Source organism: Oncorhynchus keta, chromosome 19, assembly GCF_023373465.1.
Source record: "Oncorhynchus keta strain PuntledgeMale-10-30-2019 chromosome 19, Oket_V2, whole genome shotgun sequence".
Taxonomy (NCBI): Eukaryota; Metazoa; Chordata; class Actinopteri; order Salmoniformes; family Salmonidae; genus Oncorhynchus; species Oncorhynchus keta.
The window spans coordinates 65,415,700-65,440,726 of NC_068439.1; the positions used below are offsets into that span (position 1 = coordinate 65,415,700).

General features: G+C 45.6%; 1 protein-coding gene across 1 annotated transcript; it reads left to right on the top strand.

Annotated features, from left to right (window-relative positions):
* The first annotated feature begins 19,642 nt into the window (after positions 1–19,642).
* On the top strand, positions 19,643–23,271 carry LOC118398708 (hairy/enhancer-of-split related with YRPW motif protein 2). Its single transcript, XM_035794332.2, has 5 exons — positions 19,643–19,913; positions 20,311–20,389; positions 20,706–20,789; positions 20,920–21,001; positions 21,495–23,271. Exons 1-5 carry the CDS (start codon positions 19,831–19,833, stop codon positions 22,172–22,174), a joined length of 1,008 nt encoding a protein of 335 aa, XP_035650225.1. The 5' UTR covers positions 19,643–19,830; the 3' UTR covers positions 22,175–23,271.
* Positions 23,272–25,027: the final 1,756 nt, after the last annotated feature.

Below are 25,027 nucleotides of genomic sequence, written 5' to 3' on the forward strand. Positions count from 1 at the left end.
TCAAACATGGTAAAGGGGGGGGGGTCAGCTGATCCAGGGAGGGGCACAGCCGTCAAGGTCTTTCCCACACCCCTGTCTCTTCTGGGGAATGTGCTGGAGCTCAGATTCCACACCCTGTTCCCCTCCGATACCATCTCTGGAACGTGTGGGGTTAGGCGGCGACAATAAGCGCTCTGACAAAGGTCGCACTAATAAAGGGGGGAGTCGTGTAAGTAGCTGGTTCACTTTGCATAATCATGAGCTGTGCTAAGGCGCTCAGCCTATTGTGCCCATCCTCTCTTATTCTCTAAGTCGGATGATGCTTTGTATGTTCTTGAAAGACAGTGATGTAATCAACCTTTTCTTATTAAACGTGACAAAATTACACACTCCTATCATTGACCTTCACTGACCGTTTAAAGACTTAAACCATAAAGGTTTACATGGTGGATTTAAATACACTACATAACCAAAAGTATTTGGACACATGCTCATTGAACATCTCATTCCAAAATCATGGGCATTAATATAGAGTTGGAATTCACTAATTTGAATTCACTAATTTGAAGGGGTGTCCACATACTTTTGTAAATATAGTGTATATAGATGCAGTGGAGCGAGTAAAAAGCTTCATTCCAATGGTAATTTATAATGAATAATTCAGATTTCATTATAATAACAAATCAGAAACAAGAGAAAACAGTCTTGCTTTGGAACTGTCTGCTATACTGGCACTACTGTAGAACCAGATCTGACAGGCCTTGTAGCATAAGACCACAAAACAACATACATTCACATTGTTGTTTTGCTCAAAGCAATGTCTCACAGAATAATAAAACATGAAATCCCCATAATTGGTGACTAACCTACATAATGTTTGTATTGCCTTACATATATTCATATATGTAATTCAAATGATGTGCACCAAGTGCAAACCAAACCACTAAATCTCTTACTATTGGTTTATTGTGATGAATAGTCAAAACAAATGAAATGTTAAATTATTCTCAATGGTCAAAGCTTTACCAAGGGGTAATGTCGCATCTCTTAAGAATTCTTCTGAAACGGTGGTTACAACTGTACCTTGGGGAACTCAGTGGTTGTTTGTCTCTCACCACTTTTTCGCTTTATAAATAGACCTGAACAATGGCTCACAGAAGACATTGTCTATTTTCAAGCCCACAAAAGGGGTCACAAACAAGAAAGCGGGTGTTTGCCAAAGTGAAAAATGTCTTCACATTCAGCAACATAATGCCAAATCAACCGTGAAGTTGTTTTGAAAGCAAAGACACAGAAATTCCCTCTGGCACAGAGAAATTCACACTTCATTAGATACAATGACAGTTTTGCCCCCACAGCTCTATTTGACAGTCATATACAGAAAGGGCACAAGAGTACAAATCTAATACCAGGGTAGGTGGAGTAGACTGAGGCGCGTAGTGGGGTGGTATACTGTTCATGGAGCAGCAGTCGGTTCAGGTGTGAACAGATGGGGAAATGCCAGCTCATATGTAATGTGAACATTTGACCTTTCGGTTTAGGTGAGGAGGAACGCCACTCGCCACTCGCCGCCGTGCTGACCAGCCTGCCATTCGACCTGGCCCTAACGCTGCCCTTCCCCTCACACTATTAACAGCCGGTCACCAAGGGTCCCAATCACGTCGATACAAGGGTGGCACGGCTGGCCCTCAGAAAGTTGTTGGCCTGGGACGGTACAAGGTGACTGATGAAGGATTGACCCAGGCAACTGACCGACCACCCTCAATACTCCCGGCCTTCCCTTCTCTCCCGTCTCTCGGACTCATACAGGCTTCACAGCTCAGCACACATTTAACACACAGGTTTACAACCATTACAATGAACCTTTGACCCTTGCCAATGCCCTCTAGAACACAGTTTGGAAAAAGTTTTTAATCACAAGATTTGGTAATAGCAGAGATTTTTATGTCACCTATGATGTTTTGGAAATACTAAAATCAGAGTTCAGTTCAATGCCATACATGGCAATGACAGTGTAATGGGATTTACACACACACACACACACACACACACACACACACACACACACACACACACACACACACAGGGACCTCTGTTTCTACTTGAAAGTATCCTCTGACTCTGAGAAAGTGTGTCTCACAGACTTTATTTAGCCCACAGAGGAATGTCTGCCTCACTACCATTTGATACCATAGTCTCTCAGTACTCAGAATTCCCAAGGTGAGTCTAATGTTTTATGGGTGTCTGAGAGGACAAAAGGGATTCGCTCCAACCACTGTATCCTAAAACAGGAGCAGAATAACATCCACAAGAAGACAATGAAGCCTTTACTGCAACTATGCGCAATGGGAAAGCACTCTAAAACATGATATAAAACAAAATGCATGACTAATGGAAAAATGGGACTCACCACCTGGATTCGTTCTTATGTAGCAAAATTTGAAATTGTGTTTTTTACATTAGATAAAAGTGGAGACTTAGAGCTACACAAATGTATATCATACACTGCATTTGAGGAACAATGGGAAAGTGATTTTGCTTTGAAAGTTGATCAACTTGTAATCTCACATTTGAGAAAATCGCCTTTGAATGTTTGCGATCTAGTGAAGATCTCTTCTTTGTCTACACACATTCAGCATTGTTTACACCCTCACCATAAGCTTTAGCCCCACCCATCTCGTTTCGCTCTCGAAGCGCACACTTGACGCTCTGGCCAATGATTTGTTTACCTCTGGATCGCATGAAAACAGCCTAACCAGCTCTGCTGGCAACAATTTCATTACGCTTTTTTTGCAGACGTTTACTGACACCGGGTATATTCAACGGGTGTTGTACACCCATCACATGTTAGTTAACGAGCCAGCCAGCCAAAGTTAGCTAGTTAAACAAAAAAACAGTGCCAAAAATGCCACAATGCTGGGAGCTAACCAACCATGTTCAATGTTAGCTAGCTAACATTAGGCTCTAACTAGAACTGAACACGGCTCTGGGAAACAAATAATAACGTCAGTTAGGGAGCCAGCCAGCTAACATGAGCTAGCTAACGATACACTTTAGCTAGAAATTAAACCACTTTCTGTCAAAATTAGAAAACATGTCATATCTGAAAACGGAGCTAGCTGACGCTAGACTATCTTACCTGTATACATCATCGTGCATGGACGCGTCTCCCTGTCTGGAATGCCATGCCACTGTTGCCCTTAGTTTGAAGATGTAATCCGGAGACAGGTGTTTCCTCCATCTCTTTAGCTATCATACTCTAATTCCACTGATTTTTAAAACTTTATCCTCCAGAAAGTGGAGAGACACAAATATGCAGCTCCACTGCACAATATATATATTTTTAAAGCCGCGTTCGACAGGATTACCAACACAGACTGACGAGCTTCTATGGCAGACCAATCTGAACTCTTCTCTCGGCATGTCCAATCTGTCACGAATACCACCGAAGGTGGCTCTTCTTCCTGTTCGGGTGGCGCTCGGCGGCCGTCGTCGCCGGTCTACTAGCTGCCACCGATCCCTTTTTCCTTTTTGTTTGTTTTTGTCTAATTGTTTTCACCCGTTCCGTGTTGGGCTTTTGGGGTGGGTCTTATTTAAGTTTCTTTAGCCCGCTTGTGGTTGTGCAGGCTTGTTGTTATTGTTTTTAGGTGGTATATTGTTGATTTTGGGTTTTCGCTGTCCGGTTTATGTAACAGTGGTCTTTGGGTTGTGTTTGCTCCTGTGTTTTGGCTTCACCCATTTTTGTACCTGTTCTTGTTTACTGAGAACATTAAAGCCTTTTTCCCGTGAAACTCCACACCCATCACTCTCCCGACGTTACACAACCCACTAATTATCTCAGCCAATCATAGCTAGTGGGAAGGCTAATTTATTTTTCTGTGTCTTAACCAAAAAAGGCTCGTAATTTAACAATTTTATTGGTATTTACAGATGGCATACAAGTTTGTTATTAAGATACATGAAAGTTCAAGAAGGCATTTCTGCCCAAAAAAAACGCATTTTGAAAAAATATTTTTTTTACTCCTGTGAAGCCGTGTGTGTGACATACGCCTTGTTTCCTGAATCGGGTCACAAATATAATGTGAACAGGAATGGTCATGAAATGACCAACATGGACTGATGTCCCCTTCTGGGATGCTTCTTTGGTTAAATTAATTTCATGATATAACACCTAATTAACTATTTAATACGGTGATGAACAAGTAATAAATCATTATTATGTGTATTCATTTTTCCTGTAATAAGTATTTTTGGGACAAACCAGCCCTATTGAGGACCAAGCTCTGGGAAGAGTAATGTAGACTACAAAATGCATAGGCTAAATTCTGGAAGGAATAGGCAGCAGGCCCGGGCTATTTCCATAACATTATCTATTGAACGGTTATTATAGTATCAACCTATGGTGTGGAAAGACAGTTAAAAACCTATCCCAGACAACCAAGGGAATGTGGCAGAGGAAACCAGGGTCCCCATTGGGAAACGACGGTATAGAAACCCAAATACCACGGCGTGAAGCAATCAATGGCGTCCATGTCAATGATCAATTAGCACGCGGTCGACCACACGTATCCCACTACTCTTGCGCTGCCCGCGCACCCACCTCTCTCCCCCCCATCTGGTGTTCTCACAGGCTCCCAGCGGCTGGCCCGGGCACTTCTCATTAAGGAGTTATGTGTAACGCAAACAAACCCGCTATCCCAGAGTGTTTATCTCATGGCACAGAGCGCTGTGTGCCCGCACATCAAAGACTGTGGGAACAGACGACGCTCGGCATAGCAGCTGCAATGAGATCCTGTACACACCCTTCCTGTTTGCCACGGTCTACCTCGGAGCTATTATTTTCCCAACAGCCCCACGACAAAATCCCCCCTAGCACCACTCCCATCGCCACCTCCCCGGGCCGCACCGTGTCTTTCCAGAGGTTGGTGTTTCAGATACCCACTGTGATATCTGGCGCTGGCTGGCATTCTTCTCTCAGGGTGCTGGGGTGATAGATGCTTGATCAGAAGTTAATTAGCAATATCAATTGAAAGTATGTGCTTCCATGCAGAAAGTAATTGGTATTAATTGGGAATTAATTATTTACTATCCGAAAACTACTTTGCAGAGGAAGATTTGTAGAATAGATTTACAACTAATTGAAAAGCACACAAAGCTATCTTTATGTTATTGCCTGTACAAAATAACAAATATTGGTGCCATAAAAACAACAAACAAACATTAATTTATGTTCTCTTATTCATCACATTGTTTAAGTATTAGTGATCTCCAATGTCTGACTTCAATTGCAAGCTCTTTGGTTACCTTCATTGTAATTTGAAGAATGCATCACGAGAGGTTACAGGGCACGTAATATCTATGTCCAGTGACAACAACATCACAGCTCAGGGGATGTGTTTATGTGTTTCCCGTGGGAGGTCTGTGTGACCTCTGCCCTGACCACCCTCTGGGGAGGCCGCGTTTCCTGAGTGTGATGGTGTGTGGCAGGTTGTTTCTTCATACAATTGTATGATCTCACACAGTGTCTTCCAATGGAACAGACAGGGGGCTGCAAACAAACCAATCAGTTTGATCTATGTGTCTAAACTGTGTGACATCAACAGGTAGCACAAGAAATACACAGCGTTAAATCAAGTCCATAACCCCATGACTCCCACATCTTCACAATAAATATATTCAGGAAGTTCCTCTTTTTCAGGACCTGATACAGTAGGTCTTAACTAAGACGGTTATCTTCCTTTGTGCACAGAAAATGAAAAACAGTGAGGACAAAGTCCATTGGGAGAGCATACAAGTAGGCTGGGATATAAAAGTGGCATTTTAGATGAGAGGAGTCTTGTTTTAGATATCAAACACTTACAGTCTGCAGGGTTACTTCAAATTTGTTCTTTTGGTCAAGGGCCTCTGATCTTAAAACATGAAAGCCATGTGCAGGCTGTGTGGGCGGTGTGTGTATTAACGTACTTGCATGTGTATGTGTGTGTGTGTGTGTGTGTGTGTGTGTGTGTGTGTGTGTGTGTGTGTGTGTGTGTGTGTGTGTGTGTGTGTGTGTGTGTGTGTGTGTGTGTGTGTGTGTGTGTAAGGTGGTTACTGGCACCTGCTCTGCCAACACTGCTGGCTCTCACCAAACCAGCCCTAAATTTCCATCTCAAAGGGACAAGTTGAACAAAAAAATACGTATTTTCTGCCTTTGGGATCAGATTTGCTGGTAAATGAAAAGGGGCCCAATTTGTCCATTATACCAACCATTCTGACTACATCCTCCCATCACAGAAGAAACCAGAGCCATAAGACAAAGCTAGGTAGGAAATAAAAGTCATGATGGGGAGCTAGCTGGATGTGATGCAGGATATGAGGTCATGGATGTGTGGACGCATCCACTCTGGGTCCAGTAAACAGTCCTGCTCTGAGAAGTGCAGAAGCAATGACACATTTCAAGAGCAAGCTTCCCTTCCATGGTCATTCATCTCAAACTGCAGTGGGTAGATATGACAGCCTTGCCTAACCCGCCATTCCACCCTGCTGGGCTTTCTTCTCTGTGGAAAAGGGTTTCATTGGGGGTATAGAGACACAAAATCATCTCAACACTTCCCTTTCGTAGTGGGTACATTAGATCACATTATCATTATCTGTGCTAATATCTGTCTGTTTGAGTTCTCAGCCAGGCCAGTGGAGTGGTCACTCAGTGCCGGTGAGGAGGGGACCTTCTCTTAACCCCGCACGGTCTGTTCCCTACAGGCCTTGGCCATTGCCTGGCCCGGACCCTAGAGCGCACTAAGGCCCCTGTGTGTGTCGTGCCAGCCCTCTGTCACCGCCCGTTATTTACTCTGTCCCTTTAGCAGTCAGGTCCTGTCAGGTTACAGTCTGGGAAAGAGGAGAGGCAGTGGCTTCGTCTTCATCGGTGGACCTGAACCAAGACCAGCAACCAGATCCACGACAGGAAAACAAAGAGCGTGGTTACAAACAATTGCAGCGACGGCCATTGGCTTGGCGCCGCAGTCACACAGGGCTGCAGCACGTCTCTGGGCAGCCAGCTTGGGTCCCATGGACTTCTCTAACTACCAGTTAACCCCCCACAGATGTTTGGTCAATAAGAAGAATAGAGTGTGCCATTATGCCTCATAGATTTGTCAGCTTATCCTGTTGACCGGTCTAACAATGGGCAGCCACTTCCAGGTCCATTCACTGCCCAAGTTTCACTGAGATCACATAAATAGATTATTCCAAGAGGCCACTAAACTTCTGGTCCCATATCCTTTTATGAGGTAAGCATGGCTGGTCAATACTTTCAACAGAAACAAATTGACAGATGAATCATTCACGCTATCTACAATCAAGCCATTATTGTGTGAGTGGACGATGCTACTGCAGGGAAGGGTCTTTTATATGATAAAACAGAACCAAGTCCTCTTTTAAGATGACTTTAAAGACTTTTGAATATTCAAAAATGGCCTTGACGTCTAAGTAGAAAAACTGAATAGTTGTTTTTGTTTTCCTTTCCCTCCCAGGTCAGTTTCTAATACAGGGTGAAAAATCCTCCTAGTCCAGGCACGTGATATCTGCCAGCCCAGTGGGAAAGAACAGAGCAGTGTGTATCTGGGAGTTATCGGGGACACCTTTCTCTCTCCCTACGTCTATCTGTGGTGGTTGTTGTGAACGGCCTCAGATTCCTCTGGGTGCTCTGCGGGCCTGTTGATGACAGGTATTTTCCAGGCCTGGGCCTCTGCAGCCACAGCTGTCCCTCCCAGTGTTTCCCGCGCTGAGTGTGTGAAGAGGAGCTGGACGTGTGGGTGATCAGGGGCCTGTGGGCACCCGGCCGCCCCCTTGGCAACCACCACGGGCCCCGATAAGGGAGCTGACCCCACTGTTGTCACATTCTTCCAGAGATTATCCATGGTGGTTGGGGCAGAATGTACTGGGCTGCCTGGGTATAGAGAGCCAGAGAGGAGGGGCAAGGGTCAAGCACGTGTGGTAGTAGTGCCCTTCAGGTCTTATCACTGATAAGCTGTAGCGCTTTAGTGTCTTCCCAAAAGTGATGGGGGACCGTGAAAAGCCCATCTTGAATTAGAATAGCATTAATCTCAAGACTGGCCTGAAATAAAGGTCCATTCCCATGATGCAGCTGGGCTTCAAGAAATGTTGGTCATACGGGAATTGCTATTGCTTCCTATGATATTTATCTTGTACTTGCATTTGGTAAATGCACTGTTAAAATAAAGTGTTACCCACACATCAATGACCATAGTTCCCATCCATATCATCCTCATCACAAACTCCCTGCACAGTGTGTGAACACAACCTTATTGCCATTTCACAGGCATCCTTCATAGTGGAAGAAAACACAGTGATAGGGCAACGTGGGGCACAGCCCATAACAACAATATTTAGCATTGTTTATCAGGAGCCAGTGACCGGCTGTATCAGTGTTGTGACTCTAGCGGGTCTTGCCCTGATAGTATCCGGCTGAGAGCTGCTTCCTGGACAGCCTTGTGGCTCCTCAGGGCCAGCGGGTCTACACCCACCTCAAGGAGAGATGGCTGTCTGAGTGCTGGAGGGGAGAGGTCAGTCTGGAGACACTGAACACACTAGGACGTCTGTGAGAAATCTCAGTTGCCTATTCAATTCTGTACTAATGGTATTGGTTATTTCTGACTTTCTGAAGTTCAAACAAAGTGTGCACGTGTGTGTTGTTGGGGGTCAAAATGTACTCCCATGAACGACAGTGGTATACTAGAATGAAGGGTCAGTAGTTTCAAAGTAGTTTAAAAGCATATCTCTTTACCAGACCAGTGAGACCACCAGTGGTGACCCATCATTCAGGGCAGGTGGGGAAGAGCCCTACCTGTTTTGAGCCCCACATTGTTTTGCAAAAATAAATATATATATATACATATTTGCAAACAATGTAATTTTTTAAAAATATAATTCAGTTAATAAAGCTGCATACACACATAGCTCCAAAATGCACGTGTTTCAGCCTAGCTCAGTGCTTTCTGTGGTGGTGGGGCGAGCCAGCAGAAAATAGGAGCATTGTGCCGTGGTTGGCTCAGTGTTCTGTCCCTCATGGGGACAGTACATCATCGCCAAATTTAAGTCCTTAGTAAGGGTAGACATCCAACATATCAGCCCTTTGGATCATGCCATAGAGTTATATTACATGTGCCCTTCCAAGAAGACTCAAGATCATTGGCTACAGATAAAATTACGTCAAATCGCGTTATATGTACATTAGCTTTGATTGGACTGATCATGTCAACATCATACTTTCAACAATCTTAGCTAGCAGTCATCATCATGAACCAAGTCGACAATCTACTGGCAAATCCTTTTTATTCCTTATCATAAGAAGAGAAATAAGGAAGGGAAAATATAGATAAAATGTATTGGTGCTCATCGGCCAATGGACATAAAGATTACTCAACATGTTGGAAATCCCAAATTCAACAATGAGTCGTTTGGAAGTAATCAGTGGCTAACTGCAAGCATTGCAAAGCAACCACTAACTTTAGGCTGCTATTCAATGGAGTGGCTGTGTGTTTTTTTCTCCAGTTTCCACCATAAAACCAGAGAATGCCAGACTTTGAAGACAAAGTTTGATGACAAAATTTCACCACAATGACCGCCGCGCCATCTTCACAAGGTGAGTCCAAAAATGTCTTGTATGCTGCTGCATAAATTATATAATATGCAAGGGATATATGTATACTGTAGCTAAGAAAGTGATACTGTCACGCCCTGACCGTAGAGATCTTTTAATTCTCTATGTTTGGTTGGTCAGGGTGTGACTCGGGTGGGAAACTCTATGTTCTGTGTATCTATGTTTTGGCCGGGTATGGTTCTCAATCAGGGACAGCTGTCTATCGTTGTCTCTGATTGGGAATCATACTTAGGCAGCCTTTTTTCCTTTTGTCTTTTGTGGGTAGTTGTCTTTGTTAGTGGCCTGTATAGCCATAGTAAGCTTCACGTTCGTTTTTGTTGTTTTTTGTTTTATTGGCAACATTTATAATAAAGGAAAATGTACGCCCACCACGCTGCACCTTGGTCCGGTCATTTCCGTGACGATGATCGTGACAGAACTAACCACCACAAACGGACCAAGCGGCGTGGCCGGGAGGAGCAGACAGAATGGACATGGGAAGACATTCTGGAAGGAAAGGGATACTGGACGTGGGAAGAGATCCTGGCATGAAAGGATCGCCTGCCGTGGAAGCAGTGAGGAAGGCGGAGGCAGCTAGTAAAGGGGCCCAACGTTACACAGGGTCACGGCTAGCACGGAAGCCCGAGAAGCAGCTCCAATAAACAAATTGGAGGGGCACACGGGGAGATTGGGGAGTCAGGGTTTAGACCTGAGCCAACTCCCCGTGCTTACCGTGGAGAGCGTGGTACTAGTCAGGCACCGTGTTATGCGGTGAAGTGCCTCCAGTGTCTCCAGTACGCGTTCACAGCCCGGTGCGCTACATTCCAGCTCCCCGCATTTGACGGGCTAGAGTGGACATCCAACCAGGACGGATGGTGCCGGCTTAGCGCCCCTGGCCTCCAGTGCGTCTCTTCGGCCCAGGATATCCTGCGCCGGCTCTGCGCACTGTGTCTCCGGTCCGCATTTGCCGGGCGAAAGTAACAATCCAGCCAAGACGGGTTGTGCCGGCTCTACGCTTGAGACCTCCAGTACGCCTCCACTGCACAGTGTATCCGGTGCCTGCTCCACGCATCAGGCTTCCAGTGCATCTCCCCAGTCCGGTGAGATCTGTTCCCGATTCCACGAACCAGGCCAACAGTATGTCTCCCCAGCCTGGTAAGCCCTGTGGCAGCTCCACGCACCAGGCTTCCCATACGTCTCCTCAGTCCGGTGAGACCGGTTACGGCTCCACGTTCGAAGCCTCCAGTGATGATCCATGGCACGAAGCCTCCAGTGATGATCCATGGCACAAAGCCTCCAGTGATGATCCATGGCACGGAGCCTCCAGTGATGATACATGGCCCGGAGCCTGCAGTGAGGATCCATGACACAACGCCTCCAGCGTTGACAGTCTCCAGTCCGGAGCCTCCGATGACGGTCCCCAGTCTCCGGCGACAGTCCGTTGCAAACTTTTTTTGTACAGCTTTGACAGTTGTTCTGATAGTAGTGGTGGCGCTTGGCTTGCACATGTAAATTCAGCACACACAACATTCTATAATAGAATTGTGTTATGTGACATGTCGAATTAAAAGCTTATTTAATGCATCAAATAGTGTTATATGACATGTATCTTTTGTGACATGCAATGTTCAATGTGCCTCACCCTAATAATTTGGTCTATTTTCACCGCTTAATTTTGCCTACTGTCCTAACTTGGTGGTGCACATATAGCCTATACCCTGTTTTAGAGAAATGTAATCATCGAATATGATCTTATATCATCAAACAAGATTTACATGCTAAAATCGCCACTGAAGACCCCTGCTGTATCCTGCAGGCCAGGGCAGCGACTTCGCAGTGGTCAGGTCAATTTATGTGTGACTTATGACTTCCTCACTCCCAACTGCTAATTCCTTTTACAAATTTACCACGGGAGTCCCTCCAGTGTGCATAGCGCATGCTGCGTGTGTGTGTGTGTGTGTGTGTGTGTGTGTGTGTGTGTGTGTGTGTGTGTGTGTGTGTGTGTGTGTGTGTGTGTGTGTGTGTGTGTGTGTGTGTGTGTGTGTGTGTGTGTGTGTGTGTGTGTGTGTGTGTGTGTGTGTGTGTGTGTGTGCCTTTCCTTCTTTTAGAGGTGAAAACAACAAATCGGACACTCCATGCTGTTCATATGGACTGGTCATTTTTCTAAGTTTGAAAAAACATTGTACATTTTTGTTTTTGGCAAGGGATGCTACTGCAGATTTTAATGAATGAGTTGAAGGGTTTTGGTGGAAAGCTTTGCAATTCAAAGGTGAAATAGAAAACAAGCTGTAGGGAGACCCATAACTTCCTAAGGCATCCTGACCAAACATTCAGGTGACTAGACAGGAAATAGAAACAGTGAAATGGAGCATCCATCTGTAATGTGTCTATAAATATGTTCTGTACCACTTGTTCCACAGGGATGCTAAAGGTCTGTCATTGCAACAAACAAAAAAACATACCACCAGACAAGTGAATGTGCTCATCCTCAAGGATTTGAGTTCTCTGGGCATGAACATGCATACCTACCCTATGGAGTGATGCAATCTGGACACACCTTTTCTGGACCAGGAGCTGTCAATGCAGAATGGGGGAGGATTTGTGGGCTACTGAACAGAGCCTCCGAGCCTGTGAGGGGGAACTCCAGACATGTTGGGGCGGCAGGGTAGCCTAGTGGTTAGGGTGTTGGACTAGTAACCAGAAGGTTGCAAGTTCAAAACCCTTAACTTACAAGGTACAAATCTGTCACTATGCCCCTGTACAGGCAGTTAAACCCACTTTTTTTCACTGTTTCTATTTCCTAGGCAGTCATTGAAAATAAGAATTCGTTAAATAAAGGTAAAATAAATAAATACAAATGTTGGTTTTAAAAAGGCCTGACAGAAATACAGCAGTGTGATAGGGAGAATGTCAGGAAGGGACCTATTATTCTGTGCCATTTTGTTCCAGTGTTGGCCTGTACGATGCCTGGACCCAGTCTGCCGCATTCTCGCTTCCCAGGATATCCGACTCACGGCCACTGCTCCGACTAAAAGCCAAATATTTCACTCCTGAGGCGCACACTACTTCCTGATATAGGATGCACTTGCTTGTCTTTTTGTGACCTTAAACACTAATAAAGGGCCTATAATGTAATTGGAGTCCAGAGGTTTGGAATCCGCCCAGCCAGGGCATTGTCATAGTGACAGCTCGTTCCCACTCTTAGGGAAAATAAACAGAGGGTCATTTGTCTCTGACAAAATGAACAACAATAAGGAAGAGCCTGGATTATTTAGATAGGACTGGATAGTTAATTTAGCTAACATGTTGAAATGATATACACAAATGTTTTGATATTAAATGGGATGGATTAATTTATTGCTCACAGATTGTCATAAAGTCTAAAATAATTCTAAATATTAAATAGACAGTTTAGGGCTGAATCAGGGCTGAATCATTAATGATACAAGCAAATACAGGGTATTAACAGGTGCAGCTCTCAGTGCTCTTCAAAAGTAATGGATTTACACAGTAGATCCAAGGTCTGTATTGCACATTCTGTAAGACATCCATTTGTTTTGCACTCATTTTGGGTGTGGCTAAAGGGGACGTCCTTGTCGGACCCCAAGAAAAGAGAACGCATCTGTTGCCATGAAGCAGTTAACTTTGTTTAAAGAAGGCAGCTCACAGGTTACTAAGGCCAGCCTTGTATTAGGAGGGCTTGAGATTGTGGCTGTTGCTGTTGTTTTCATTGTGTGCTGGGGACTTGGACAAGAACAATAATGCATGTAATGCTGATTTTGGAACGACTCCACACAGCCTTTCCCAGGCTGGGCAGCCTTGGGAACCACTGATACCATGACACACCGGGGCTGTGGCTGAGGCATGGTGCTGGGGTTGGGGTTGGGGTTGGGGATGGGGCCGGGCCCCCATTGCATGGCACAGGGGCAGAGGCTGGGGTATGTTTGGGATGACAAGAATCCTTCCTTCTGCATGGGAATGGAGGACGCACGCTCACTCTCTCTTTCTCATACAAACACACTCTCTCTCTCTCACACACACACACACACACACACACACACACACAGTACATTATGCCCGTGCACACGTCGCCCAATGCTGAACCAGCCTCATGCTCAGACTATTCTAAGAGGTGACACAATACATACTGTTTCAAGATGCCGTCAAGGAGACTCAACGACGGCAGCCATTTTCTGACTAATGTTTTCAATGAATGTCCTGCATCTTTAGCAGTGGCTCTCGTTTTCTATCTACCAAGGATGGAACGTGAAAACAAACAGATAAAGGAGGAGGAGATTTTATCCTCCTTTTGGCAAATTATATGTTCAACAGCTTACACTGTTTTAGATGATCTGGAGGACACGTGAAATTAATTCTCGAATACTTTGCCACATTTGTTGCAAATTATAATATCAAAACTGCCTTTGAAATCCCTTTCAAGGGTTTTGAGACCCAATATTGTTATTGCTTTCATTAGCTGGTCGGCTTGATCACAGCTAGTCATTAAACATGTTAAAGGAATACATTTACAGTAACACACTGGTTTAAAATGCAGATATCTCTCATCATGGGAGGGATTGGTAGGGCAAGTCCCAGTAGGACTAAATGTTCTATTTACTCTATTCCCTGGGTCACACCTGAAAGAGCTTGTGCACGGCACTGGAGTATGTGAGGGTGTTGACAGGTAAATTTGACTGATTTTAAGCAAGACGTGGGTATGGACGAGGGAGGTGGGGGGAGTAGAGACCAGCCTCTCAGACCCAGGAGGTGGGGGGGGAGTAGAGACCAGCCTCTCAGACCCAGGAGGTGGGGGGGAGTAGAGACCAGCCTCAGACCCAGGAAGTGGGGGAGTAGAAACCAGCCTCTCAGACCCAGGAGGTGGGGGAGTAGAGACCAGCCTCTTAGACCCAGGAAGTGGGGGAGGGGGAGTAGAGACCAGCCTCTCAGACCCAGGAGGTGGGGGGAGTAGAGACCAGCCTCTCGGACCCAGGAAGTGGGGGAGGTGGAGTAGAGACCAGCCTCTCAGACCCAGGGAGTGGGGGGAGTAGAGACCAGCCTCTCAGACCCAGGAGGTGGGGGAGTAGAGACCAGCCTCTCAGACCCAGGAAGTGGGGGAGGTGGAGTAGAGACCAGCCTCTCAGACCCAGGAAGTGGGGGGAGTAGAGACCAGCCTCTCAGATCCAGGAGGTGGGGGGGGAGGGAGTAGAGACCAGCCTCTCAGACCCAGGAGGTGGGGGGAGTAGAGACCAGCCTCTCAGACCCAGGGGGTGGGGGGAGTAGAGACCAGCCTCTCAGACCCAGGAGGTGGGGGGGAGTAGAGATCATCCTCTCAGACCCAGGAAGTGGGGGGTGGAGTAGAGACCAGCCTCTCAGACCCAGGAAGTGGGGAGGTGGAGTAGAGACCAGCCTCTCAGACCCAGGAAGTGGGGGAGTAGAGACCAGCCTCTCAGACCAGCCTCAGCCTCAGACCCAGGAGGTTGGGGGGGGGAGTAGAGACCAGCCTCTCAGACCCAGGAGGTGGGGGGGAGTAGAGACCAGCCTGTCAGACCCAGGAAGTGGGGGAGGTGGAGTAGAGACCAGCCTCTCAGACCCAGGAAGTGGGGGGAGTAGAGACCAGCCTCTCAGACCCAGGAGGTGGGGGGAGTAGAGACCAGCCTCTCAGACCCAGGAAGTGGGGGAGGTGGAGGATAGAGACCAGCCTCTCAGACCCAGGAAGTGGGGGCCTCTCAGACCCAGGAAGTAGAGACCAGCCTCTCAGACCCAGGAGGTGGGGGGAGTAGAGACCAGCCTCTCAGACCCAGGAGGTGGGGGGGGAGTAGAGACCAGCCTCTCAGACCCAGGAAGTGGGGGGAGTAGAAACCAGCCTCTCAGACCCAGGAGGTGGGGGGAGTAGAGACCAGCCTCTCAGACCCAGAAAGTGGGGTGGGGGAGAGACCAGCCTCTCAGACCCAGGAGGTGGGGGAGTAGAGACCAGTCTCTTAGACCCAGGAGGTGGGGGGAGTAGAGACCAGCCTCTCAGACCCAGGATGTGGGGGGGAGTAGAGACCAGCCTCTCAGACCCAGGATGACCAGCCTGAGGGGAGGGGGGGGAGTAGAGACCAGCCTCTCAGACCCAGGAAGTGGGGGGAGTAGAGACCAGCCTCTCAGACCCAGGAAGTGGGGGAGGGGGAGTAGAGACCAGCCTCTCAGACGCAGGAGGTGGGAGGGAGTAGAGATCATCCTCTCAGACCCAGGAAGTGGGGGAGTAGAGACCAGCCTCTCAGACCCAGGAGGTGGGGGGGAGTAGAGATCATCCTCTCAGACCCAGGAAGTGGGGGGAGTAGAGACCAGCCTCTCAGACCCAGGAAGTGGGGGAGGTGGAGTAGAGACCAGCCTCTCAGACCCAGGAAGTGGGGGGAGTAGAGACCAGCCTCTCAGACCCAGGAGGTTGGGGGAGTAGAGACCAGCCTCTCAGACCCAGGAGGTGGGGGGAGTAGAGACCAGCCTGTCAGACCCAGGATGTGGGGGAGGTGGAGTAGAGACCAGCCTCTCAGACCCAGGAAGTGGGGGGAGTAGAGACCAGCCTCTCAGACCCAGGAGGTGGGGGGAGTAGAGACCAGCCTCTCAGACCCAGGAAGTGGGGGAGGTGGAGTAGAGACCAGCCTCTCAGACCCAGGAAGTGGGGGGAGTAGAGACCAGCCTCTCAGACCCAGGAGGTGGGGGGAGTAGAGACCAGCCTCTCAGACCCAGGAGGTGGGGGGAGTAGAGACCAGCCTCTCAGACCCAGGAAGTGGGGGGAGTAGAAACCAGCCTCTCAGACCCAGGAGGTGGGGGGAGTAGAGACCAGCCTCTCAGACCCAGAAAGTGGGGGGAGTAGAGACCAGCCTCTCAGACCCAGGAGGTGGGGGGGAGTAGAGACCAGTCTCTTAGACCCAGGAGGTGGGGGGAGTAGAGACCAGCCTCTCAGACCCAGTAAGTGGGGGAGTAGAGACCAGCCTCTCAGACCCAGGATGTGGGGGAGTAGAGACCAGCCTCTCAGACCCAGGAAGTGGGGGAGTAGAGACCAGCCTCTCAGACCCAGGAAGTGGGGGAGGGGGAGTAGAGACCAGCCTCTCAGACCCAGGAGGTGGGGGGGAGTAGAGACCAGCCTCTCAGACGCAGGAGGTGGGAGGGAGTAGAGATCATCCTCTCAGACCCAGGAAGTGGGGGATTAGAGACCAGCCTCTTAGACCCAGGAGGTGGGGGGGAGTAGAGACCAGCCTCTCAGACCCAGGAAGGGGGGAGTAGAGACCAGCCTCTCAGACCCAGGAAGTGGGGGAGTAGAGACCAGCCTCTCAGACCCAGGAGGTGGGGGGGAGTAGAGACCAGCCTCTCAGACCCAGGAGGTGGGGGGGAGTAAAGACCAGCGTCTTAGTTATTTATGAACTGTTTTCACAAACAGGATTTTTTTTTAAATACCACCTCGCTGTTGAAACAAAGTTGTGAAAAAGAAATGAACGTGTGAAAGGTCAGAAGTTGCCCTGGCCCATTATGGAAGCAGTGCATTTCTAAGCTTTTATATCATGTTAGTTCAATTGGGCAAACAACAAACACAAACAATGTGAAGAATCAGGTTACGAGCAGTGGTGTCGGCAATGGGGTCGACGCTTGGCTAGCGGTAACCTCCCTGTCATACCAGCCCAGCCTGTGTTCCTGGCTGCCTCTCACACGGCGATTGGGTTTCACTGCAGTGCGGTGAGCTGTGGGAACGAGTCATCACACTGGCAAGCTGCCTGGGAGACTGTGCTACCCTCCACCAGGGGTAAGGCACATGACAGAGGGGGGGTGCACCAAACAATGCACTATCTTCACTGTTTTACCCAGGAAACGAACTACAGCTGGAGCCTCCAACTGGCAGGGGACCCAGTTCATATGTGCCCCTCTCTCTCTCTGTGTGTGTGTGTGTGTGTGTGTGTGTGTGTGTGTGTGTGTGTGTGTGTGTGTGTGTGTGTGTGTGTGTGTGTGTGTGTGTGTGTGTGTGTGTGTGTGTGTGTGTGTGTGTGTGTGTGTGTGTGTGTGTGTTCCTCTTAATTGCCTTGTGGTGAGCCACTCCTCTCACAGGAACTGCAATGTGTTTAAAACCAGAAGCAGCATTTGACTTTGGTTTAATATTTCCTTTCTTTTGGATCCTCAGTTATAATTACCTTTTTTCTGTGTTTTTATTTGATCTTTTTCCCAATTTCTTTACTTCAGTTCCAAACAGCACTCCCTATTTATTGCAAATCTGCTTTGGGTCCAAGGCTGTGTTTGCACAAGCAGCCTAATTCTGATCTTTTTTCCACTAATTGTTGTTTTGACCAATCAAATCCGATCTTTTCACCTCAGATCTTTTTCAGAGCTGACCGGATTGCTAATTAGTGAAAAAAATCAGAGACGCAGATCAGAGACGCAGCCATAGTGGCATATCTCTAAGCATATTATTCAGATGTGTGAAAATATATTTTACCAAGGCTCACGTCAGATGTTCTTGGCACCTCCATGTCTCCATCTACTCTTTTTATAGTCCTTTATGTTTAGTAGACATTCTCAGTTCAAGACCAGGTGTAGACTCTTGACATTCTCCATGCAAGTACATGTCATACAGTACACACTACACACTCCTTCCCCTCCCTGGGGGCAGATTAGGATGGCTTGTGGTCAGGATGTTCAGTTCCATCATTTTCAATTTTCCTTAGATTATGTAACTTCTCTTAAACACACCATCCCTTTGACAGCCATTTCATAATAGGCTAATGTGATAAAATATGAAAATGTATTTCTTCAGGTTATTCTGGCAAACTATTCCAACTATTCAACACATAATTCAAAAGTATATCACTAAATATCTGCATACTGCACTCTAAACTCCTCTGTAAACTGGTCATCTCTGTATACCCGCGTTTTGTGCTTCTACCATGTTGTGCCGCTGCCATGTTGTGTTGCTACCCTATTGTTGTCATGTTGTGTTGCTACCCTATTGTTGTCATGTTGTGTTGCTACCCTATTGTTGTCATGTTGTGTTGCTACCCTATTGTTGTCATGTTGTGTTGCTACCCTATTGTTGTCATGTTGTGTTGCTACCCTTTTGTTGTCATGTTGTGTTGCTACCCTATTGTTGTCATGTTGTGTTGCTACCCTATTGTTGTCATGTTGTGTTGCTACCCTATTGTTGTCATGTTGTGTTGCTACCCTATTGTTGTCATGTTGTGTTGCTACCCTTTTGTTGTCATGTTGTGTTGCTACCCTATTGTTGTCATGTTGTGTTGCGACCATGCTGTGTTGTCATGTGTTGCTACCATGCTATGTTGTTGTCATAGGTCTCCCTTTATGTAGTGTTGTGGTGTCTCTTTTGTCATCATGTGTGTTTTGTCCTATATTTTTAATCCCCGCCGGACGCCTTTTGCCTTTTGGTAGGCCTTCATTGTAAATAAGAAATTGTTCTTAACCGACTTGCCTAGTTAAATAAAGGTTAAATAAATAAAATACAAATATCAGACGGTGAATGATGTTGAATAAAGTTCTGGGGGGAAATAAAAATGTAGTAATAGTATATAATATGTCCTTGTCCCTATGTCCACTGCTGCTGGAAATACTCACTTGTCAAAAAAAACGGAAAAAAAGTTGTCCTAGCTGTGTAAAAATTATTTGGAGACATGGACATTTGCAGGAAGGGTTGCACAGAGGGATGCTTTTCTCACTAAAGGTGAATGATTTTAGCAACATAAAGTCTATATATTTATCAAGAATTATATATTTTAGATTTTGCTTTCTTTTTTCAAGTTCAGGTAACGGTTTGGCTACTATAATTGACTATTATCTGCCACACATATATGTTTTGTCATGGTTGAAGCAGTGTTATATGTCCTGTGTATGTTCTGTCACATTCCGAGTTCGTGTAAACAGTTCCTCACGCTTTTCGCGGCTCGCGGGTGTCTTAAACAGTACTAAAACGGTGCAGTCAATTATCTAGCGAACCCTGGTCCAGCGTTGGAGCACAAACCTCTCTCTCCTCATTGCTCAGTGGCTCGGGGCGTGTTTTTTCTGATGTGGGTGTTCCCAAGCAGGACGTTGGCAGCTACGCTCCCCTGCATCTGTGAGGTGAGGCTCCAACGGCTCGTTGGGAAAGCTGTACAAAGGGAATTGTACACGCACCAGTCAAGTCTACCTGGACGCGCACCCATCCACGGAACGTTAGTAGAGACAGCGAGTGTATCACCATGAAGAGGCCTTGTGAGGATAGTACTTCTGACAGCGACATGGATGAAACTATTGATGTCGGCAGTGAGAATAATTATTCTGGGTGAGTTCTTAAAGATGGAGATGTGGGGTAAATGTTGGGTAGATACAGAATCTCCCGCGTGTACACCAGGCAAAACGGATGAAACTTTTAACTTGAGTAAAGCTTGTCAAATTTGCATGCCAAAAAAGTTTCACTCTGGTGTAAACTTTTAGGTGACAAGTGCAAATCATCACCTTTATGGGTGATTCATGCACGATGCAGGAACATTTTGGAGAATTCTCTTTAAGGTATTATACATAGAGTGTTAGTGCAGGCTACATTAGTGTTATCAAAATATACATTGATGCATAAATTACACAATGTAAACGGTGTGGTTTTGGATACTTGCTCATCCATAACAAAAATAACACATTATGTTGAGTAAAATGAACTTATATCTTATGTTTGTCCCATGCAGGCACAGCAATGGATCATTTATTAGATGTGGCTCCCCAACAACAACAACCCAAGTTATGGCAAGAAAAAAACGAAGAGGGGTAATTATTTATTTAGTAGTTTATTATCATCACTATTATTATGTATAACTTATTATTTAATAATGAAGATTCGTTTATAGTTTATTAATTCGACTATTTTAAAAACGAACATACACACGTAAATCATCGCGGATAACACACACTAAAGTCGGGCATTACATTGTTGTCCTCTTGTTCCATTGTAGTTATCTTTATTGTGTATTACTTATTATTTAAACATGTATTTAATTATTGTTGCGTTATTGTTAAAAATATTATTATTAGGCCTTGTATTGTTATATTTCAAAGTATGCAATAAAATATTTGTCTATTGTAGATCATCGAGAAGCGAAGGAGGGATCGAATCAATAATAGTTTATCAGAGTTACGTCGACTTGTCCCAACTGCATTTGAAAAACAAGTGGGTTGAAATTAAATGGAACTTCCTCAAAAGTTTCATTTTCATCAAAACAGTTATGACATTTTGTGGATATTTTTTCATTGAAAGTTAGGAGAGTTCTAAGACTCATACATCCTGTTGCTCCTTGCAGGGTTCAGCCAAATTAGAGAAGGCAGAAATATTGCAGATGACAGTGGATCACCTAAAGATGCTGCAGGCCACTGGCGGTAAAGGTAAGGAGTTAATTGGCTGCTTCTCTCTGCCTTACTGTGTAGTGAAATCTGAGTGAGCGGTCCCCTTTGACAAGTGGAAATCAATGCTAATGGTAGGTTTGAACTCGTGGAAAAGTTCTGATGGGACTAAAGGAGCACTTGGCCCTTGGATTGTGTTTGCTTTCATAAATCTGTGGTAGGGGAGAAGGCTGCATTCACAGGTTGCCCTGTCAGGGGTTTGTTTGGGGTTTTCGGCAAGTGTAAAAACAGGTGAGACAAAACAAACATATAAACATCCCAGCACAATCCCAGACTGTTAAGGTTATGCCTGGAAGCACAGATGGAGCCCTAATGGTCAGCCTCGGAGACCAGCATGTATCCATCCCTCTCCATTTAGTAATCACTCCCATCAGTAGCTGGTGGCTACATTACAGATCAGTAGAGAGACCGGCAGTATTTATAGGTGTTTGTCATTCATAATTTCAATATCCCTCCTTTGTGTCTGTCTCTATAGGGTATTTTGATGCCCACTCCCTGGCCATGGACTTCATGAGTGTGGGCTTCAGGGAGTGTCTGACGGAGGTGGCCAGATACCTGAGCTCTGTGGAGGGATTAGACAGTAGCGACCCCCTGCGTGTGCGCCTGGTCTCCCACCTCAGCACCTGCGCCTCCCAGAGGGAGGCGGCTGCCATGACCTCATCTATGGCACACCACCAGCAGGCGCTCCACCCTCACCACTGGGCCGCCGCCTTCCACCCCTTCCCCACCACCTTCCTCCAGCAGAATGGACTGCCCTCCTCAGACAGTGCCGCCAGCAGACTGTCTGTGGAGGTGCCCCAGCGTGGCTCGGCCCTCCTAACGGCAACCTTCTCCCATACCGATTCCTCTCACAGGGCGCCCTCTAATGGCAGCGTCGCGCCCTGCGTCCCCCCGCTCTCCACCTCCCTCCTGTCGCTCTCGGCTACTGTTCACGCTGCGGCCGCTGCTGCTGCTGCGGCCCAGACTTTTCCCCTGTCATTCCCTGGAGGATTCCCCATCTTCACACCTCACAGTGTGAGCAGCACATCGTCTATGGTAGCTTCAGCTGTGAGCCCCTCCATATCCACCACATCCACCTCACAGCAAAGCAGAGACAGAGAGAGCAGCAGCAGCAAACCATACAGACCTTGGGGAACAGAAGTAGGAGCCTTTTAAGTGTTTGACTTTTCAAAGGTCTCATGGTGACTAGAGGACTTCCAAACTTTGAAGATAAAGGAACAAGACTGTTTTATTAACTATAGCTTGGATTTTTTGGTGTTCATGGACTTTTATTCAACCAGTTTATTTAATTTCTGATTGTGTGCAGATTCAGAGCAAATGCAAGTTATCTTATGGGAGCGAGAGCGACGATAATGAAATTCACTTAAAATGTACTAATGATTTATTTTTATTGAATAACAACACTCAAATTGGACCTATCTAGCTTCTGTCTTTTTCTCAATTTTCAGTGTCAGTTTGTTTTCATAATTTTCTTAACACTATCACTAGACCATTTGCTTCCCCAAAATTGGCTATATAATTCATATTATTATGACTATTATTTTCTGAATATGTGAAATAGAAACAAAATTCCTTAAAATATCCAGCAGAAGTTTTGTTTTGCTCTGACCTCTGACCTCAACTCAGTTGATTCTCTTGGTGGGGAAATAATGTGACAAACACTCACAAAGCACCCACTGGACTCAGACATCAGTTCAATGTCTACTTTTGATGTACATTTGGTTGAGTTGTCAACCAAAAATGTTACCATGTCATTGGATGTAGGTTAAAAGTTGGGTGAAAAATATACAAAATTCCCTTACGTAGATTACTTTTTCAAATCTAATCAGTTCTCCACTTTGATTCAACGTCATGACAGTGGGCAGTGTCTTTAGGAGTTGTTCTAATCAGTCAGATGAAGAACCAAAGGGTTTGGAGATAATCAGTCAATGAATGAATCGAAGCAGAGTGTTTCTAATCTCATCCATTCATTTTGTAAATATGAGATGAACTACAAGCTATATTGAAGATAGAAGAATACATATTTGATGGTGCACTTCAATTTGCTGCTGGAAAGAAGTGACAGGCGCTTGCTTTTTCCTTTAGAAAGTACAAAAACAACATATCAAATAGCCTAGTACTTCCAACTGCAGTTCAATGATACAACTGTAACTTGTTTGGCTTTTTTCTTTTGTAACAGTTGCCTATGCAAACAAGCCCTCTAGGCCTACTCTACAGATGTCACTGATTAAAAACGTTTTTATATAAATATATTTGGCCACTCAGAGAATATTCTTCTTTGTTTTCACCACAGCAGATCAATGGAGCCAGAGTATGTGCCAATGCTCTAACGCCATAATAAAATAAATCGTTTTTTGAAGACCACAAAGTATATGTTTAATCTATTTTGGTGAGGGAAAATATTCATCCTTCCTGTTATGTGTTATTGAGAGGATGGGTAAAACAAAACTCCTTAAGAGAGACACACATAATAACAATTGCATAACTGGCACTGTCTGTACACAGAGTTGTAAATCAGTCACCAACATTTCTACAGCCTTTCGAGACAACAACTCACCCTATTCTGTAATTATATCTACTGTAGGGACCTATAGACGTTTAAAAATATATAAATTTCCATGTGTCTGTTGTGACAATTTTGGACTGCACCTCTAGACAATTGTATGCTATAATGTTATTGGTTAGCCTATTGTTATGCAAGATGGTATTCAAAGGGGAAAAAGGGAATATGTACAGAGTCTGGTTCAGTTATTTTCTCCCTTGGAGAAAGAATATGTCAACGCGATTGCAGGGTATCAGCATCCCTGACGAACCGTTGGTTTGGAACTGGTCCCACAGGACACAGAGATCAGTTTAACATCTCATTTTGATTTACATTTGGTTGAGTTTTCAACTAACGTGAATTCAACGTGAAATCAACAACAAAAAAATGTGAAAATAAGACGAAATGCCCTTAAATTGATGACTTTTGCAAATCTAATCAGATTTCCACATTGATTCAACGTCATCAACACGTAGATTGTTTTGTGTTGAAATGACGTGGATTTTTTTTATTCAAACAGTTTTTGCCCAATGAGGTATAAAGGAAAAACAACTTTGGTCACTCCTCCCAAGATGGGTATTTACTGGCCTAGTGCACTCTCTTTATCACGTATCTGTTAGAAAGATTTACGTTAGTAAATCACTGTCAAACCATTCAATTCCTTAAGGGAAAAAGTATCAGCATTTCTGTCTACTGCCCACCGACAATCATGGGAACTGCGCTCGGTTATAAATCGGAGGGTTATCTGTTTTGATCTGGACTGGTTCTCACGCCGGGGTGAGCGCATTGAGGTGGCTGTCATAAATCACATGATCCACAGAAACATGAAATGGCCAATGCTGTGGGATGGCCTTACCCTTTGATCAGTTCTACTACATTGCACATACGAGTCATTGGACGAAGGCGTATTCTGATCCCCAACGCTCAAAGCGGTACGGTATTGGAAGCATAAGGACCTTATCTTTCAAAAAACTAAAGATTAAATTGATACATACCTTGGTAGGGTTAGGGTTCCCACATGGTCATATCTCCATGTTACAGCGCTTATTTACATGAAACAGACAGAAGACAAGATGCGACCACCTGTGCTAATTAGCCACTTAGCATGCTCAGAACACATTTGTGTAAGCGTAACTCGGGAAGTGTAGTTTTATTAGATGGAGGTGCCCATTGCTGTGTGTATCTGGAAAAACTGCTACTGTAAGTGTCTATTTTTAATTTGTAGGATTCTTTCTCACTGATGAAAGGTAAGGGCCATGTTTCGAAAGTCGTATCGCAAGCGATGATTCTAAACGTTAAAAGAGCGGTGGGATTGTAGTTCATATGAGGCAGTCATGGGCGAAGCTAATGGCTTGCGAAATGTATGGAGAAGGCCACCTAGAGTTTGAGAGCTAGGATGGCCTGTGCTGGTCTGTACACCTTGTAGTGTACATCATCGTTTATAATTGTTAAATCTAATGTTTATC